This window comes from Panonychus citri, unplaced genomic scaffold, assembly GCF_014898815.1.
Source record: "Panonychus citri isolate SS breed McGregor unplaced genomic scaffold, ASM1489881v1 Contig00023, whole genome shotgun sequence".
Taxonomy (NCBI): domain Eukaryota; kingdom Metazoa; phylum Arthropoda; class Arachnida; order Trombidiformes; family Tetranychidae; genus Panonychus; species Panonychus citri.
This window is the reverse complement of record NW_026515428.1, coordinates 1,507,769-1,526,268: the sequence shown is the minus strand read 5'-3', so window position 1 is coordinate 1,526,268 and position 18,500 is coordinate 1,507,769. Positions and strand designations below refer to the sequence as shown.

Here is an 18,500-nt window from a genome sequence, read left to right as displayed (position 1 = left end):
CTCTTCATCATCTTCTTCTTCTTCTTTTTCTTTCCTGGTAATTGCTATAAAATCTGACCACTAATATGAGTCCAAGTTTATTTTTGGGGCCAATCCCACTAAGAGGCTTGAAAGAGCATTTCCTTGGTGGTTGTTGTCATGATAGTTTCCATTGGACTTTTTATTTTAACTTATCGCAATATATACATTGATGTTATTGATTTTAAAACGGTCAATTGGTTTGATTTCATTGCATCTAAAAGCTTTACAGCAGATTTGACCTCTGGTGAATTAAGAAATGATAAATTGTGATCAAATTGTAAGTCTATGGTTAAGTTAATTGTTCTCACGTAAAGCATGATTTCCACTTTCGATTGTAGATCTAAATTCAGTTCGACAAGCATCAAGATCCTTTACTTTTTAGAGATGTTTGATGTTGATTCTGTGATACATTGAGAAAAGAGAAGGTGAAAAGACAGGAAAATTAATCAATTGAATAGATTATCTGACAATTAAGAGTTGATCAAAATACTTACTCATATTACGAATCATTAATGGAAAAAGTAAAATTCTCAGGCAAAGGGTAAGAGCTGCAATCGATCCCCACCATGGTAATTGTTCATGAATTGCCATGAGTGATTTAAAGATTATATCTAAATATAAGATTAAAGGTCAGAATGATTAAAGATATTAACTAATGTATGTTAATGTTAATATACTTACTGGTTGGTGCAAACCAAGTTAATCCAATGTCAGATGCAGTTAATAAGGTTTCAGGTAAATCGTTTATGTCGATTGGTGAAGTAAATTCAGTTAAATCGACATCAGTTATTGATACACTATCTTGAGCAACGTTTGGAGATGATCCAGTTTTACCAGCATTTGATAATTTTCCTAATTCATCAGCAATTTGAGATAAATTCATAGGTCCCAATTCAATATCAGTCGATTGTGATGAGAATGATGAAGATCCTGATGAGCTTGATGACACAGAGGAAGATATTGATGCTCTCGATGACCAGAATATATTATAATCCATTGTACGATGTTTCGTCGTTAAATTAAACAATTGTCGTTGATTAGAATTCGGTAAACAATTAGTTATTCTAAAGGTAACATGTGAAGAGTAACTTCGGTTAAATTGATTATCACATTTTATCCGAAAACATCTTAACCTGTTCATCTCACATCTAAATGGAACCGATGATCTAATTGCGAACATTTTGTCAACTGGAAACTAAATTTTAACAACAATTCTATAGCAATTAAAGTCGATTTTCGGATTAAAAGCGAATGAATTTAAATTAACATGCTGAGATTGAATAACAGGAAAAAACAAAAAATCGAAATGATTACCGATCAGGTGGTAGAAAAGAAAGTATTAATTATTAGTATTATAAAGTATCAACTATCAACTCAAACTGATGAGATTATTACCTGTACATGAATGGACAAGAATCAAGAATCGATATCTCAATTGGGCATTAAGGATGTTAATGAATATTTTGTTATGATTCAATCGTATGAAAAACGCTTCCATTGTTATCTAGGTTTAAATCAGGGTTGATTTAGTTAGATGATTAAATTAATCAATCTTCGCACAAAAAATGATCAAATTCAGTTTTTAACAATAAATTGTGATTGGTGATCAAAGGATCAATAAAGTTAAATCTCGATCTTATTATCGATTCTTTATTTTTGGGAATAAAGCGAAGAAAAAATTATCCAGAAATTTCAGGGAAGAAAACCAATCGAGAAAAAATCCGAGTTAAATTATTATTAATAATAATGATAAGTAATTGTAATCCATAGTTCTTTAACTAATGAGGGAATTTATACTGTCCATTGAGTCCATTTCTTGTAATTTCGAGCAAAAGTGTCGTGATGATAATGTTCATCAAAAGTGAAAATGAATCTGCACATTGCAAGAGATCAGAATAGTCGGTGGTTCCTCTCGAAATATCGATTGGCTGCAAAAAGACCAATCTTCGTGATCGATAAACTCTTGTACATCGATTATTTCTATGTGTCACTGATGTTTCTCTTCCCAAAGTATCTCGAAGCCTTAAACGTTGGAAATTGTTCCGTTTGCTAAGAGTCACCTCGTTCCATGAAACGAGAGCCAAATGGTTTTCTGAAATAAATGCTTCAGATTTTGTTTCAAACGAAAGTTGAGTAAAATCGCGATTAACATAATCGACAGTTCGTTGATGTCCAGTAAATTGTAAGTCAATCGAACGAGTCGATACTTTGGAATTTTCATATGATTCAATGTGATCATGTAAAGTTGTTGTTGTAGTGCCCGAAACTTGATCATCAACTCCAGAGTGAAGTCGATAATAATTTGTTAAATCGTTTAATTGCCAGTGCTCATCAGGTAGTCCAATTTTTGATAAATTTTCAGGATAAAGTGAAGCCAATACCATATCATGAAGCCTATTATTTTCATTAAGAACTGACCCAGTTAAGATTTCCCATGAAGATATTTCAGTGGAAACATTATCCATTAGTGCTACATCATTATACATGATATTAAAATGGTACTTGGTTCCATATCGTGAGTACTTATTTTTAAGGATTTTATTTATTGACCTTTTATGAGTTTTGATGTTCACTTCAAACGATTTGTCATCTTCCTCTTCTCTCGACTCAGTATTCATCTCGAAATTATCAGCAAATGAATATGAAAGAAGAATCATTAAACAAAGAGTAGCATTGACTATAAGAGCACAAATCAAATTTTTATCCATTTTCGATTCACAATTTGAAATAAGAAAATTGTCACAGTAAAAGTCCAACTTGTTTGAATGGTCACAAACAACTGACCATCACCTATTCTCAAGCATTAACCTTCTTTCCTTTTCCGTTTCTAAAGCAATTATGTTCTTTTCTTCTTCTTCTTTCCTGATAATTGCTATAAAAACTGACCGCTAATATGAGTCCAAGTTTATTCTTGGGGCTAATCCCATTTATTAGCTTGAAAGAGCATTTCATTGATTTTTGTCATGTTAATTTCGAATGACTTTTTTATTCCAACTTATCGCAATATATTCGCCAAATATTTAATGATTTAAACCAATTGATTAGTAAAACAAGAATCATCCAGCAACTAAAAACAATAATTATCTGATTTCTTCACAATTTACTCAACCAAAGCACAAACAGTAAATATTACCAAAAAAAAGTTGGTTCCATAACTAAAAAGGATAAAAAAGTGAAGAAAATGAGAGACCCTCATCACGATGATTGAATGATACAATTAGAGAGCATAAAGTAGTAGGAGTATAATTTTTTATCTCATCATTTTTCTCTCTTCCTTCTCTTTTTGCCTTCTCTCTTTTTTCATTTTCCTTTTTTTCCTGTGTGTTTAATTTTCTCTTGGTGTCTTTCTCTTGTTTTTTGTTCTTTTTCTCTCTCTGGTGTGGACATCGAGGTCAATAATTTAAGTGATGAACACTTTCGAGATGTTATGGAAGAACTTACCAACCATCAAATTCCGGAGAGAGATAAATGTCCTCTGGTTCGTCGTTTAAATGCCTCCATTAGTGGTTACTTTAAGAGTACCGGTGATGTTGGTTTCAGTAAAAGGTTTCGGTGAAGTTTCGTTGAAATGAACACAAATAATAATCAAACCACCAACGATACAAATAATAATGCTAAGGGTAATCGTAATGGAAAAGAAAAGAAAAAGAAAGCAAAAGATAAAAATCTTTACAAAACTGTTTACACTGCTCAAGATATCGATGGTCACATTGGCGATAAATCAATCGACGATCTTGTCTATTATGATACTGGTAAAGGGAAAATGCGATGTTGCTCAATCCAACAACCTGTGACCAAATTAATTTCTGACTCTGGTATCACAACTAAATCAAAAGTCAAAGATTTCTATCCAACCAATTCTAATGTTAATAAGAAAATTTTGAATACTAATAATGTTGTCATTAATTCTGATGGTTTGAGAAACAAAAAACGTGATACCTCTGCCAATAGTACCCATGTTGCTACCACTGCCAATCAGGATGTTGATGCTAATAATTTTAAGGAGCTTAGATATACAGCCTCAGATCCGGAGACAGTGGACCAAGAGACAAGCTTCCAACCAGTTAAATCGAAACACCTTAAACGACGTAAAGGTACTTCAAAGAATAAACCTGTCGGTGGTGGTGGTGTTGGTGGAGATCTTGGTATGCAATCACCTCAACCCAATCATCAAATATTACTTTCCTCGAGGGATCGAAAGGATAAAAAATAATAATAATAATAATAATAGTACTACAACTACTACTACTAATAATCAAATTAACAAATTATCATCATCTTCATTATCATCATCTGAATCAATAATTGATGCAACTACTACATCTAAAGATAACCCTCCAACGATCAAAAGTGAAATCAATTTTGACCAAGAAATTTCATCAAAAAATGGTAAAAATATTGGTACTTTTACCAATAATAGTAACCAAATAAACTCTGCTGCCGTTGCCATTCGTCCTAAAGATTTTGATACACCCAAAGAGACCAAAATGGAAAATCAAAAAGTCATTTGTGAAGATAATTTTACAACCAACAATAATAATAATGATAATAAACCCAAGAATGATAAAAAAATGGATAAATCTACAATTAAGTTTACATCATCATCATCTTCGTCTTCTTCTTCTTCCTCAACCTCCAACACCAATCAAACCTCTACTTATTCATCATCCAATGTACCAAAATCAACAACCTCTACAATACTACCAACAACCTCGACATCTTTAATTGTTGCAAAAACTGTTGCTAAATGTTCATCAACATCAGCACCAAGCAATTCCAAAACATTGGAAGCCTTATTATCTCCTCCTGTGATCATGAATGATGATTCGAATGCAACCGATGAAATTGAATCATCATTTACTTTTGGTTTCTTTGATGATGTTACATCATCGTCATCACCATTAACAACAATAACAAAAACAGTTAACTGTCAATTAATTACTCGAGTTGGAATCCGTCGACTTAAGGTGATTAGTTTTCTTTTTCCGACTCATTTGGAAATATCAACTAATTGTCTTCTTTTATCTCTTTTTCCAATAATAGAGCCATTTGTCTGATCCAATTGTTAAATTGATCACAAACTTTCATCAAGTCTTAACCATTATTTCTTGGAGTTTAAGATCTAAATGATTTAAATTATCATAAATATTATTTACAATGAATGAACAACATTTGGAGATGATCCAGTTTTACCAGCATTTGATATTTTCCCAATTCATCAGCAATTTGAGATAAATTCAAAGGTCCCAATTCAATATCAGTCGATTGTGATGAGAATGATGAAGATCCTGATGAGCTTGATGACACAGAGGAAGATATTGATGCTCTCGATGACCAGAATATATTACAATCCATTGTACGATGTTTCGTCGTAATAATAAATAAAAAATTTAAATTAACAAGGCTCGTTAAACAAGCTGAGATTAAATAACAATCAGTCTGATTGTCAATCAGGAAGAAACAAGAAAACGAAATGATTACCGATCAGGTGGTAGAAAAAAGTAAATAAAAGAAAAGCGGGAAATTCAAAATCTTTTTTCTCTCAACCAGAAATTCGCAGAAAACTAACAATGTTAATAAAATTGAAATTTATTCTATCATGAAAGAATTGATTTGATTGTTCATAATCTAATTAAGATCTCGGTGGTAAAAATGATCGATAAATGGCAATCTTTATTCTTTATTTTTTTAGAAAAAAAGCAGAGAGAAAATTATCAAGAAATTATGACAGGAAATGGAATGCGAGGTGAAGAAAAACTGAGTGAAAGATCAAAATTAGATTAACCAAATACAATTTTGATCAACAAGAGAATTTGTAATGTCCATGAAGTCCATTTCTTGTAATTTCGAGCAAAAGTGTCGTGATGATAATGTTCATCAAAAGTGAAAATGAATCTGCACATTGCAAGAGATCAGAATAGTCGGTGGTTCCTCTCGAACTATCGATCGGCTGCAAAAAGACCAATCTCGGTGATCGATAAACTCTTGTGACTCGATTATTTCTATGTATCACTGATGTTTCTCTTCCCAAAGTATCTCGAAGTCTTAACCTTTGGAAAGTGTTTCGCTTGCTAAGAGTCAACTCGTTCCATGAAATGAGAACCAAATGATTTTCTGAAATAAATGCTTCAGATTTTGTTAGAAACGAAAGGTTAGTAAGATTGTGATTAACATAATCAATAGTTTGTTGCCTTCCATTAAATTGTAATGCAATCGAACGAGTCGATACTTTGGAATTTTCATACGATTCAATGTTATCATCTAAAGTTGTGACTGCAGAACCCGAAACTTGATCATCAACTCCAAAGTGAAGTCGATAATGATTTCTCAAATCGTTTAATTTCCAATGCTCATCAGGTAATCCAATTTTCGATAAATTTTCAGGATAAAGTGCAGCCAATACCATCTTACAACGCCTGAGATTTTCATTAAGAACTGATCCAGTTAAAATCTCCCAAGAGGATATTTCAGTGGAAACCTGATCCGTAGGTGCCAAATCAGCATATTCGAAATCATAACGGGGACAATGGTCACTTCGACAGTACCTATTTTTAAGGATTTTATTTATTGACCGTTTATGAGTTTTGATATTCACATCCAACCATTTGTCATCTTCCCCTTTTCTCAACCTAGTATTCAGCTCGAAATTATCAGCAAATGAATATGAAAGAATAATCATTAAACAAAGAGTAGCGTTGACTATAAGAGCACAAATCAAATTTTTATCCATTTTCGATTCACAATTTGAAATTAGAAAATTGTCACAGTAAAGTAAAAGTCCAACTTGTTTGAATGGTCACAAACAACTGACCATCGCCTATTCTCAAGTATATTAACTCTCTTTCCTTTTCCGTTTCTAAAGCAATTATGTTCTTTTCTTCTTCTTCTTTCCTGATAATTGCTATAAAAACTGACCACTAATGTGAGTCGAAGTTTATTCTTGGGGCTAATCCCATTTATTAGCTTGAAAGAGCATTTCATTGATTTTTGTCATGTTAATCTCGAATGAACTTTTTTTCCAACTTATCGCAATATATATGCCAAATATTCAATGATTTAATTCAAGTGATTAGTAAAACAGTAATCATCCAGCAACTAAAAACCATAATTATTTGATTTCTCTCAATTTACTAAAATAAATCACAATCAATCTAATTCCCAAATTATCCAAACATCAGCAACTTTCAAAAATCAGTAAATCAAATGAAACACTTAAAACTAAACTTAAATCATTTAATCATCACTAGCAGTGATTCACGACAATTTAATACAATTAAACATCAATCAAAAAGTCCAAAGAAACTAAGGGATAAGCAAACTGATCATTTCCCTTTCCAATCACTTCAACCATTTAAATTTAAAAACAATCATCAATTTATATCAACTATCCCCAATGCTAATCAAATTAATTTTATCTCTGTTTCTCAAAAATCTTCCGAATTTTAAATTGGACGAAAAATTGAAATTCGAAGACAAAAACGAACATGATAAATTTATTGTCCAGTGCAATGAGTTAACATTAAAGCTACAGGGTATGTGCTGTAGCTCCTCTGTAAAAGTTGTTCAACAACTTCAGGAAAATTACAATAGATTTGACAAATTATTAGGTAAAACAAAAATTTACAAATTATAATAATTGACTGGTGGTTAGTTTGATTGTCCAAGGTCCAATTTGATGATTGTAAATAAGTACCAATTAAGTGAGATGAGGTCAAATAAGTTTAACTCATTAGGTATGATACAAAAAGGATATTAGAATTTCAATCTTTGAAATGATTATCTTGATTATAAATGTGGTAATTTATAAATTTGTTTAATAATTGTATTTGTATTATTGTATTTAAGTAAATGTCAATACCTATTTAATGGTTAATAGAAATAAGTTGTATCAAATTACCAACAAAACTTACCAAGAAAACAATGGTTGCAGTTATTACGACGCAATAATAGCTCAGTTTTAAAGTAACAAAAACAACTGTAACTGTTGTACCATCATAATCTCGGTATCAACTTGATCCGTGTGATGAAATGAACAATAATTACACAAAATTTTATTTTAAATTCACAGGTAAAGTTAATTAAATTAAAGTTTATCAGGAGCGATAAAAAGATAGATAAATAATTCTGGTTCTCGATTGTGCTGCCATCTAGCGAATTTGTTGTTTCCTCCTAAGCCTCATTTCTGAGTTCAGAATCAATGAAGGACAAGTAGTGGTGATGATAATTGTAATTGTTACTTTTTGATTTAATTACTGATTGGAAACGAAAAATTATTCTCCATTTATATTAATTATCCAGGGTGTGTTTTCTCATCTAATCTCCTGTTCACAATCTCATCATCGTCTTTCTTGTTTCAATCCAATCAATTTCTCTGTGAATTCTCATCTTTCCTTTTTTCTCATTTTCTTTTTTCTCTTTTCTCTTTCTCTCTCTTTATTCATCACTTTTTCTCTCTTCCTCCTCTTTTTGCCTTCTCTCTTTTTTCATTTTCCTTTTTTTTCCTCTTTCTTTTCTTCTTCACCCTGTGTGTTTAATTTTCTCTCGGTGTCTTTCTCTTGTTTTTTTTTTGTTTTTTTTGTTCTTTTTTCTCTTTCTCACTCAACTGTGTTCATTCTCCATCTTTATTTATCTGTATCTATTTTCATCTTCTCCTTCTACCTCTTTTTCTCTCCCATTAGCTTCATTTTCTCTCTCTGATATATTTGTCTCTCTTTTTTCTCCTTTATCCTTTCTCTTCTTCTTTCTCTTCTTCCTTTCAATCTCTTTATCTGATTCTCACTTTTTCTGTCTGCCTTTTTCTCTTGTTTCTTCCCTATCTCTCTTTCTCTCACCCATATATATCTCTCTCTCTTTTTCTCTCATATGGGTTCTCTAACTAATTTTCCCATTGACCAAGTTGAATCCATTGGTGTGGACATCGAGGTCAATAATTTAAGTGATGAACACTTTCGAGATGTTATGGAAGAACTTACCAACCATCAAATTCCGGAGAGAGATAAATGTCCTCTGGTTCGTCGTTTAAATGCCTCCATTAGTGGTTACTTTAAGAGTACCGGTGATGTTGGTTTCAGTAAAATGGGTCCTGTTAAAATGAACACCAATAACAATAATAATAACAATTCTACTATTAATTCAAAACCTGGTAGCAGCTCATTAGCTGGTGATTTATCTGGTTCCAGTGGCAATAATAATAATAATAATAATCGTATTCATAGTAATAGTAGTAATCATGGTGTAGATAATGGTAATTCAATTGAATTAATTGAATACCGTCGGACATTTGAATATAAAAACTATCATTCACCAAAGAGTTGTTCCAATCCAAGTGATATTAAAATTAAATCAAGTGAAAGAACCAAAGGTTCTATTGGTGTAAATTCTTCTTCTACAACCAGTGCCACCATTCATCCATCTTCTTCATTAACCTCATCTTCAACCTCATCATCATCATCACCATCATCAGCCAATAATAATTCAACAACAATCTCAAATTCATCTTCATCCAATGTCACCTTAAACGAATCAAATGTAGACTCATTTGTTAACTTTGATTCCCTCAAACGCCCACCCAATGAACTAAATGAACCTTCCAACGAGCCAACGGAAGGTATTAATTTAATTGAAAGCCCAACAACACCATCATCAACACTTAACACTACCCTGAACAGCAACAGTAATTTAAGTAACAATATTACTACCAACAATCACCAAACCATCAACACAATTATAAACAATAACACAATTACCAATGATAACCTGAATAATAATAACAGTAACAAAGACGTCAATAAAGACAGCAAAGATAATAGTAACAATAATAACAATAATAATAATAATCAAACCACCAACGATACAAATAATAATGCTAAGGGTAATCGTAATGGAAAAGAAAAGAAAAAGAAAGCAAAAGATAAAAATCTTTACAAAACTGTTTACACTGCTCAAGATATCGATGGTCACATTGGCGATAAATCAATCGACGATCTTGTCTATTATGTTACTGGTAATAAAGGGGAAATCGTTGCTACTTCAAATGCTCCTTCATCTGGTATAACTGTTAACTCAACCAGTCCCAATATCAATACTGGTAATTTAACTTGTAATAATAATAATAATAATAATAATCTAATCACAGGTTCAATTGTTACAAATCCTGGTCCTGATGTAGTCTCAGTTGCTACTTCAATTGCTACTCCTGCTAATGGTGTTATCGGTGTTTTTAATAATAATATTGGTGCCAGTGTACAATGTGGCTCATCTTTATGTGATAATAAATTGGCTACCAACTCAAAAAACAATAAAGAAAGTGGTAACTTTGGAGGAAAGGTTAAAAAGAAAGAGAAACCATTATCAACATCTATATCATCATCTGTAGCTGTTTCAGCAACATCATCTTTGTCATCTTCATCATCATCACTAGTTGTAGTAAATAACTCAACCAACATCCAAGGTCGTAATAAGAAAGGATCAAATAACAACAACAATAATGGTCTCTCTGGTCTCGGTAAAAGCATTCCTCGAAGCTCTTCAGCAACAACCTTTGACTCAAAGTTTCCCCCATCATCATCATCATCATCACCAAACGTTGCTCAATCGGAAGTAAATTCATCATCAATGGATGCATCCCTTACTAGTCCTTCTCTTTCTAAGTCTCATTCAATTGAATCATCATCATCATCATCATTAACTGTAAACTCAATGCAACAACAACAACAACAACCTGTGACCAAATTAATTTCTGACTCTGGTATCACAACTAAATCAAAAGTCAAAGATTTCTATCCAACCAATTCTAATGTTAATAAGAAAATTTTGAATACTAATAATAATGTTGTCATTAATTCTGATGGTTTGAGAAACAAAAAACGTGATACCTCTGCCAGTAGTACCCATGTTGCTACCACTGCCAATCAGGATGTTGATGCTAATAATTTTAAGGAGCTTAGGTATACAGCCTCAGATCCGGAGACGGTGGACCAAGAGACAAGCTTCCAACCAGTTAAATCGAAACACCTTAAACGACGTAAAGGTACTTCAAGGAATAAACCTGTCGGTGGTGGTGGTGTTGTTGTTGGAGATCTTGGTATGCAATCACCTTCAACCCAATCATCAAATACTATTTTTACTACATCCAATTCATCTTCATCAACCTCAACCATACCCTCTGTTACATCGTCAACCTGTAATTCAGTTAACATTTCAATGACTGCTCGTGGATATGAAAGTGAAAGGGAATATTGTGCCGATGAATATCGTCGACGTAAAGAATATCTAAATCATCGTAAACTTGCATCAAGTATGCCCCATTCAGAGCAAAATTCAGCTGATAACTCGGACATGGAATCATCCTGTTCATATCCTGTTTCAGGACGGATGCCTATCTTACCAACCCCTCCCGGGCCTCCAGCATCCTCCAACAATTCAATCTCATCAACACCTAAAGTCTCCTACGCTGATATTGCTAAAATGGGTTCAGTTATTGCTGTTACACCTCCGGTTGTTATTACAGGTAATTCTGCTGGTAGTGTGGCCAACAAAGGTCCTTCACCAACAAACATTACCTTAAATAGCGTTAACAACAACAACAACAACAATAATAATAATAGTGTTAAAGATGCTAACAACAATATCAGTACCGGTAGTATTGACAATAGTCCTAAAAATGCTTCCACCGGCGATTCTGGTTTATCATTACAAACCGTTTCATCACCATCCACATCATGTAGCCCTTATCCCAGCTCCAGTCCTAATTGCATCTCACCTTCTGGATTTTCACTCTCTTCATCATCAAATATTACTTTCCCCGAGGGATCGAAAGGATCAAAAAATAATAATAATAATAATAATAGTACTACTACTAATAATCAAATTAACAAATTATCATCATCTTCATTATCATCATCTGAATCAATAATTGATGCAACTACTACATCTAAAGATAACCCTCCAACGATCAAAAGTGAAATCAATTTTGACCAAGAAATTTCATCAAAAAATGGTAAAAATATTGGTACTTTTACCAATAATAGTAACCAAATAAACTCTGCTGCCGTTGCCATTCGTCCTAAAGATTTTGATACACCCAAAGAGACCAAAATGGAAAATCAAAAAGTCATTTGTGAAGATAATTTTACAACCAACAATAATAATAATGATAATAAACCCAAGAATGATAAAAAAATGGATAAATCTACAATTAAGTTTACATCATCATCATCATCTTCGTCTTCTTCTTCTTCTTCCTCAACCTCCAACACCAATCAAACCTCTACTTGTTCATCATCCAATGTACCAAAATCAACAACCTCTACAATACTACCAACAACCTCGACATCTTTAATTGTTGCAAAAACTGTTGCTAAATGTTCATCAACATCAGCACCAAGCAATTCCAAAACATTGGAAGCCTTATTATCTCCTCCTGCTGAAAAAACTCCCACTTTTGATATGAAAAATAGTAACAAACTTATAGACACAAGAGTTGCCTCTATTAAAAGTGATACTTCATCTCGAGCATCAATGCTCAAAAAGTCTAATAGTATTCCCGGAGCTGGTGTTAAAAATAATTCTAATTGTTACCGGGTTAATCTAAATGAATCAACAAACCGTTCAACTAAATCACCAAGCAGTTTACCTCCTGTGATCATGAATGATGATTCGGATGCAACCGATGAAATTGAATCATCATTTACTTTTGGTTTCTTTGATGATGTTACATCATCATCATCACCATTAACAACAACAACAACAACAAAACAACAATATCATTAAAAAATTCATCATTAAATTACAACAACAACAACACAATTAAACCAATGTCTTCTTCTGCCTCAACAAAAAATACAACCACCGCTCCAATATCATCAACACCCACTTCTACTTCTGGCTCTGTTTCATTGATAAAATCTTCTAGTATGATGATGACCAATAGATCTTTAAATTCATCATCTAAAACTATCACAGTCAAAAATAATTACGATAATCTTAAAAATGGTAACAATGCTAATTCATCATCATCTGTCTCACGTGTTAAATCAACTAAAAATGCTTCCACAACTAATTTAACTCATTTATCAGCAAATTCATCATCCTCCTCTTCTTCAACCATTAGTGCAACACCAACAACAACAGCTACAACAATCAATTTAGCAAATAAAACTGGCACAGATTCACCTAAGTCATCGGAAGCTATTAATCAATTGCCTCAGGGCAAAAAGGTTTGCAGACAATTTGATTCCCACATTAGAAATGCACACACACACACAAAAAAAATCAATTTTTTTTCTCTTGATTGGATTTAATAAATTAAAATTCTAATTCTCTTCTTTCATTATATTTTGTATCTACAGAATTCAGGTAAAGACTCTAAATCAATTTCTAGTAATGGTAACACTAGTCTTGAGAAGTTCATTGCAATCAAATTAGCTGAACCTCCGACAAACATGGATGCTGATATTAACACTTTCAATTACAATCAAATTATCAATTTCATCAAAACCGGTATGTTGTCTAACTAATATACATGTACATGTATTTGAATTTAAACATTGATTGTTTATCTTTTTTTACAAACAAAATCATGATAATATTTACATTTTGTCATCGTAATTAATAATAATCGTTTTTTTAAATCTTTTTTTCTGTTTATCTTTTCTATTAGCATGGGAAAGTGTTATGTGCCAATATCATCATTCACCAGATAAAAACAATTCTCACAGCTCATCATCATCCTCATCATCATCCAATACTGGAGCTAATTTATTTCGTGAGAGCACAATTTACTACAAGGAACTAATCTCTCCATGAGATCAATGAGTGTGTGTTGCCCTTCTATTTTCTTCTTAATTGTAGGCCTTGAAGTTCAAGAGATTCTCTCTCTCTCTCTCTCTCTCTCTCTCTCTCTCTCTCTCTCTCTCTCTCTCTCTCTATTTTCTCTCTCTATCTCTGTCTCTTTCCGATAATGATAATACTTGACTTGATTGTTGTTGGTTTTTTTTTCTCGTTCAAAAAAATGAAAGAAACAATTTATTTACTTTGAATTTTCAATTCACTTTTGATTGTTATGATTAACTTTTAATTGGATCTTTGATGATTCCGTAGATTTTATTAATCACGGTTTAAAATCAATTGTTTCCTATTTTGTTGATTATTCATTAAAAATTGTTTCACTTTAATAAACATTAATCATGGTGTCTCTTTAATACTACCTGTTGATTATTCAGTAAGTTTGAAATTAACTAATTTTCAATTTTTAATTGTAAATCATCAAAATCTCACATTTTTTATTGGTTTTTAATCACAGAGTTACAAACATTTACCGTTCGATAATTTCTCTTAACAGGTGGCGCTCATCACCTTTTCTTCCTGTCGGTTGCTAAGCAACATTTTATTCTGATCACATGTTGGTCAATATTCAAAAAAATTTTTTCTCTTTTTTAACAATTTAGTTGATTGTTTTTAATTTTTTCTCGACGTGTTGTGTTTTTTTGTTGATCTTGTTGACATAATGCCGAAAGCGAAAACTAGTCAAATTATCGAGACACCTGTTGATTTGGTTAGAAAACGATTCCCGTGTCGAGATGAGGTCATCAGTGGATTGGAACGTCTTTTGGTGACAATTAAATGGCCTTTTATATTAATTGATGGACCACATTCTACTGGTAAAACTTGTATTACTCGAGCATTATTGGAAGCATTGGGCTTATCGTTTTCCTGGAACAATTGCCTAGAAATTGGAAGCTTGAAAAGTCTTCAAAGTAAAATTATGTACGACATTGACTTTACTGTCAATCCAAATTTAGCCAGTTCGGAAAGAGTTAAATCTCGTGTAACATCAAACGAAACCTTTATCATTGGATTTACCGATCTCTTGGAAAATTTAACCGCTAAAAGCTCCAAAATTAAAGTTCTCCGTACACCCAAGAAGACACCTACTAAAAGTGCCAGTAAACGGAGTAAATCAGTTGATGCAAATGCAACATATTCATTTGAACCTAAATCTTACCGTTACTTTGTTGTTCTCGACAATTATGATAAATTGGTTGATTCAAGTATCAATATCCTGCCCGCTCTCAATCAAGTCCATGAAGCGATGAGAAACAAAGTTCAACTTATCACAATAATGATCACAACTCTTTACGCTGATCGATTCTTATATAATTTCTTTGGAGTTCCAAAACCAATTGTATTTAATTTTCCAAGTTTTGATCTTAAATCTTTACCTCAAGTATTATCTAGAGTAGTTTGTGAAGATCGCGATGAAAAGTATTACAGGTAAGTCTAAACGGTACCTGATTCTTTTGATGGATTATAATACACAAACTAAATTGTTTCTTCTTTTTATTCCTCAGGTTCAGTGAGATTGTCTGTTCAACACTTTCCGCATCAATTGGTGATCTTAACAAACTGTCAACCATTTGCAAGAATTCATTCATGGATCATATTGACGAAATTACTTCTAGAGGTCTAAATGAAGATGAAAGTAATAAGCAACTGCGAAAATTTTTCCTGGAGAAAGTTGAATCATATGTTAAATCAGCAATCTCTCATGGTGGATCTTCATCATCCGTAATTAACTCATTAACCATGAAAGAATTACCTAAATCAACTAAATACCTGTTAATTGCTGCTTTCCTTGCCTCTTATAATTCCAAATCAACGGATAGAAAATTTTTCGTCGTCGCTTCGGATAAGCGTAAAGTTTCCCGTTCAATGTCACGGAAAGAGCAAACAGCAATTGCACCTAAATTATTTCCACTGGAACGACTACTTCACATTTACGAATCACTCATCTATCTTAATGAAGTAGGCAATCATTGTCTTCGAGAAACTCTACTAAATCAACCAATTAACCAACTATTATCCCAAATAGAGACGCTGGTCAACCTTAAGCTCCTGATGAAGGTCAATTCGGTGACCATTTCACCTTTATCAAGTTTGATCAAATACCAAATATCAGATTTTGTAACTTATGAATTCATTGAATCCCTTGCCAAATCTATCACACTCGTACTAGCGGGACACATGAGCTGTTGACAAAAAGGATGAGGATTATTATTAATTAATTACACTGACGCCTTGATGGTTTAACAAGTTAAACAAAAACAAATGACAAATGGTAATCAAGAGAAGAGAAAAAAATTGTTTCTCTCTTCATAAATTCATAATTACTTGAGATCTCCTGAAGATGATACTGATTACCAAGCCAATCATGAGACAAAAGATTTTAAGTGATGTTTATTATTAATTGTTGGAAATGATAATCATGATGACGAGATAATCTTCTAATGACACGGATAAAGAATCAAAGGACGAAAAGTATCTTCGACAATGCTTAATATAGCCCAACCTTTATATCTCTCTCTCATTTTTTACCTTCAGAAACAAAAACTAAGAGTATTTGTTTACATACCATGAATGTTACATTCTAGTGTCTACATCATCATTACCACCATCACCATCATCTTCATCCTGATAGGATTAAGAAGATATTTTTTATTTTTTATTTATATAAATCATTTCTTACCATCAGTCTTTATATTTCTATTCATCTCTCTCTCTCTCTCTTTTCTTGCTTTCTTCCTCTTCCCTAATCACATCTCTTTCACAATATTATAAACTTGTTCATCATCTTTTTATCATCACTACCATCATAATCATCGTCATCTGAAATTTACTAGAAACTTAATTCATTTGCCAAAGATTAGACAATGAATTAGAAAGCTGAAAATTTGCTCATCACCACACGAAAAGGGAAAAAAAAGCAAAGCCCCAAGAATAGAGGAATTGGAAATAGAAAGAGAGACAAACTCGAAAGGAAGGAAGGAAGATCTCTCTCTCTCTCTCTCTCTCTCTCTCTCGCCCAAGGAAAAAAAGAAACTAAAACGGAAAAGAGAAATGCCAAAGAAAGAGAAAAGAAAGACGAAGATATTATTAGAAATTCGGTATTTTGATCATTTTTAAGTTTCTTCTTCTCTTACTTTTCTCTCATCTCTCATGGAAACGAAGCCTCGTACATCGCATGTTCAACTTTATGGATTTCAAGAGAAAATGAAAAGAAAGAAAGACTCAAGAGACAAATTCGAAAGAACCTTATTTTCCCTCTCCTTTTTCTCTTACTTGTTCCCTGTCTACATATTCCCCCCTAACCTATGGTTCTATTACCCAGTTCGAAATCTATCACTTATCTCCTACTGTCTTATTGTACCAAAATGTACAGTCTCAGTTTATCTTATATATTATTCATTATTAATAGTCCAAAGCGCTTGCGTTTATCGATTTGTGATTTACTATCATTCACTACTTTTACTTTTATCCACGAAAAACACCAAAGTCATTGAGTCGACATTGTAATTCTACATTTACCTTGTTCGAATTTTGATTTGTTGTTATTTTCTCTCTCTTCTTCACTCTCACCATCTTCATCTTCATCGTGATCACAATTTTCTAATCATCACCGAGAAAAACAATTACACCCAAATGGTAATGTCTTGATTTCATTTCTAATTTACAGTTATATTAATTGATGTAAATACCTGAGAAATGTTTTCATCATTAATCATTACAATGTTGTTATAATTAAATTGTTATTACCATAGTCGATTAAATAACTGTTCTCAACACAGAGACAAGACGAACAATTAACTTTCAAATTCTAATTGTTGTTTGTTCACCAAGAAAGTGAGAGAAGAAAAATTCGAACTCAATATTTACCTGTGATTTTGTTTTTCTACTCTCTGTTTTGGTGGATTTCCAATTGTGTGTAATTTCAGTGTTCTCATCTTGTGTCATTATCGACAATTTAATTTATACCCACTAATTAACGAGCATCTAATTGTCATCACCAGAGGAAAGATAAATTCAAAACAATCTCCATAGACTTTACCTTCATTTTTGGGTTTTCTATGCATTTTCACCGGTAACCTCCCTCTTCCTCTTCAATTTTGTTTACCTTATATTTCCCACCCCACTGCCTCTCTCTCTCTCTATTTTCCACCTTCTATCTTATGAAACATATTGGTAAGTACTGTTGATCTTATTTCGAGTTAATCAAACAATTAACTTTAATTTTCTTCAATTTATATTAACCTTGTCTCGTTTTTATTTACATGTTTATCTTTGGTTAACTATTTGGATCTACTGGAAATTTTTTCTTCGCGTTAATTGCGGAAAATTAAAGCTGATAATTAACTGTTACCTCCGGTTCATTTGTCTTTCATCAAAATCTAATCAACAACAATGATGACCAATCAAGTCAACAATCAAATCATTGATAATCATTTTTAAATCAACAACAACGCGATTAAACTACAACTTCATCAACTCTCTCCCATTGACAACAATTAACTTTCACATCTCACAAGTAATAACAATTTATTGGAAACAATCATCATCCTCATCATTGAACACACAATTAGTTAACTAATTGATTATCTTGCAGTTTTAATTGCTACAAAAAAAAGTCAACAACAACACATTCA

At 32.4% G+C, this 18,500-nt stretch overlaps 4 protein-coding genes across 4 annotated transcripts; 3 read left to right on the top strand and 1 right to left on the bottom strand.

The window, feature by feature from the left end:
- Positions 1 to 33: 33 nt before the first annotated feature.
- On the bottom strand, positions 34 to 1,324 carry LOC128394727 (uncharacterized). The gene is made up of 4 exons (XM_053355087.1): positions 703 to 1,324; positions 516 to 632; positions 330 to 421; positions 34 to 262 (listed from the first exon to the last, which is right to left on the bottom strand). The coding sequence occupies exons 1-3, from the start codon at positions 1,199 to 1,201 to the stop codon at positions 393 to 395; spliced, it is 645 nt and encodes a 214-aa protein (XP_053211062.1). The 5' UTR covers positions 1,202 to 1,324; the 3' UTR covers positions 34 to 262; positions 330 to 392.
- Positions 1,325 to 3,589: 2,265 nt separating this feature from the next.
- LOC128396631 (carnosine N-methyltransferase-like) lies at positions 3,590 to 4,234 on the top strand. The gene has a single exon (XM_053357245.1). It carries the CDS (start codon positions 3,590 to 3,592, stop codon positions 4,232 to 4,234), a length of 645 nt encoding a protein of 214 aa, XP_053213220.1.
- A 3,971-nt stretch (positions 4,235 to 8,205) lies between these two features.
- On the top strand, positions 8,206 to 13,856 carry LOC128396553 (probable serine/threonine-protein kinase DDB_G0282963). The gene is given in 4 exon segments (XM_053357156.1): positions 8,206 to 12,796; positions 12,799 to 13,238; positions 13,371 to 13,521; positions 13,682 to 13,856. Coding segments are annotated over 4 exon segments (4,650 nt in total). The 5' UTR covers positions 8,206 to 8,883; the 3' UTR covers positions 13,828 to 13,856.
- A 17-nt stretch (positions 13,857 to 13,873) lies between these two features.
- Positions 13,874 to 17,993, top strand: LOC128396515 (origin recognition complex subunit 5-like). The gene is made up of 3 exons (XM_053357112.1): positions 13,874 to 14,242; positions 14,363 to 15,294; positions 15,372 to 17,993. Exons 2-3 carry the CDS (start codon positions 14,528 to 14,530, stop codon positions 16,054 to 16,056), a joined length of 1,452 nt encoding a protein of 483 aa, XP_053213087.1. The 5' UTR covers positions 13,874 to 14,242; positions 14,363 to 14,527; the 3' UTR covers positions 16,057 to 17,993.
- The last annotated feature ends 507 nt before the right edge of the window (positions 17,994 to 18,500 follow it).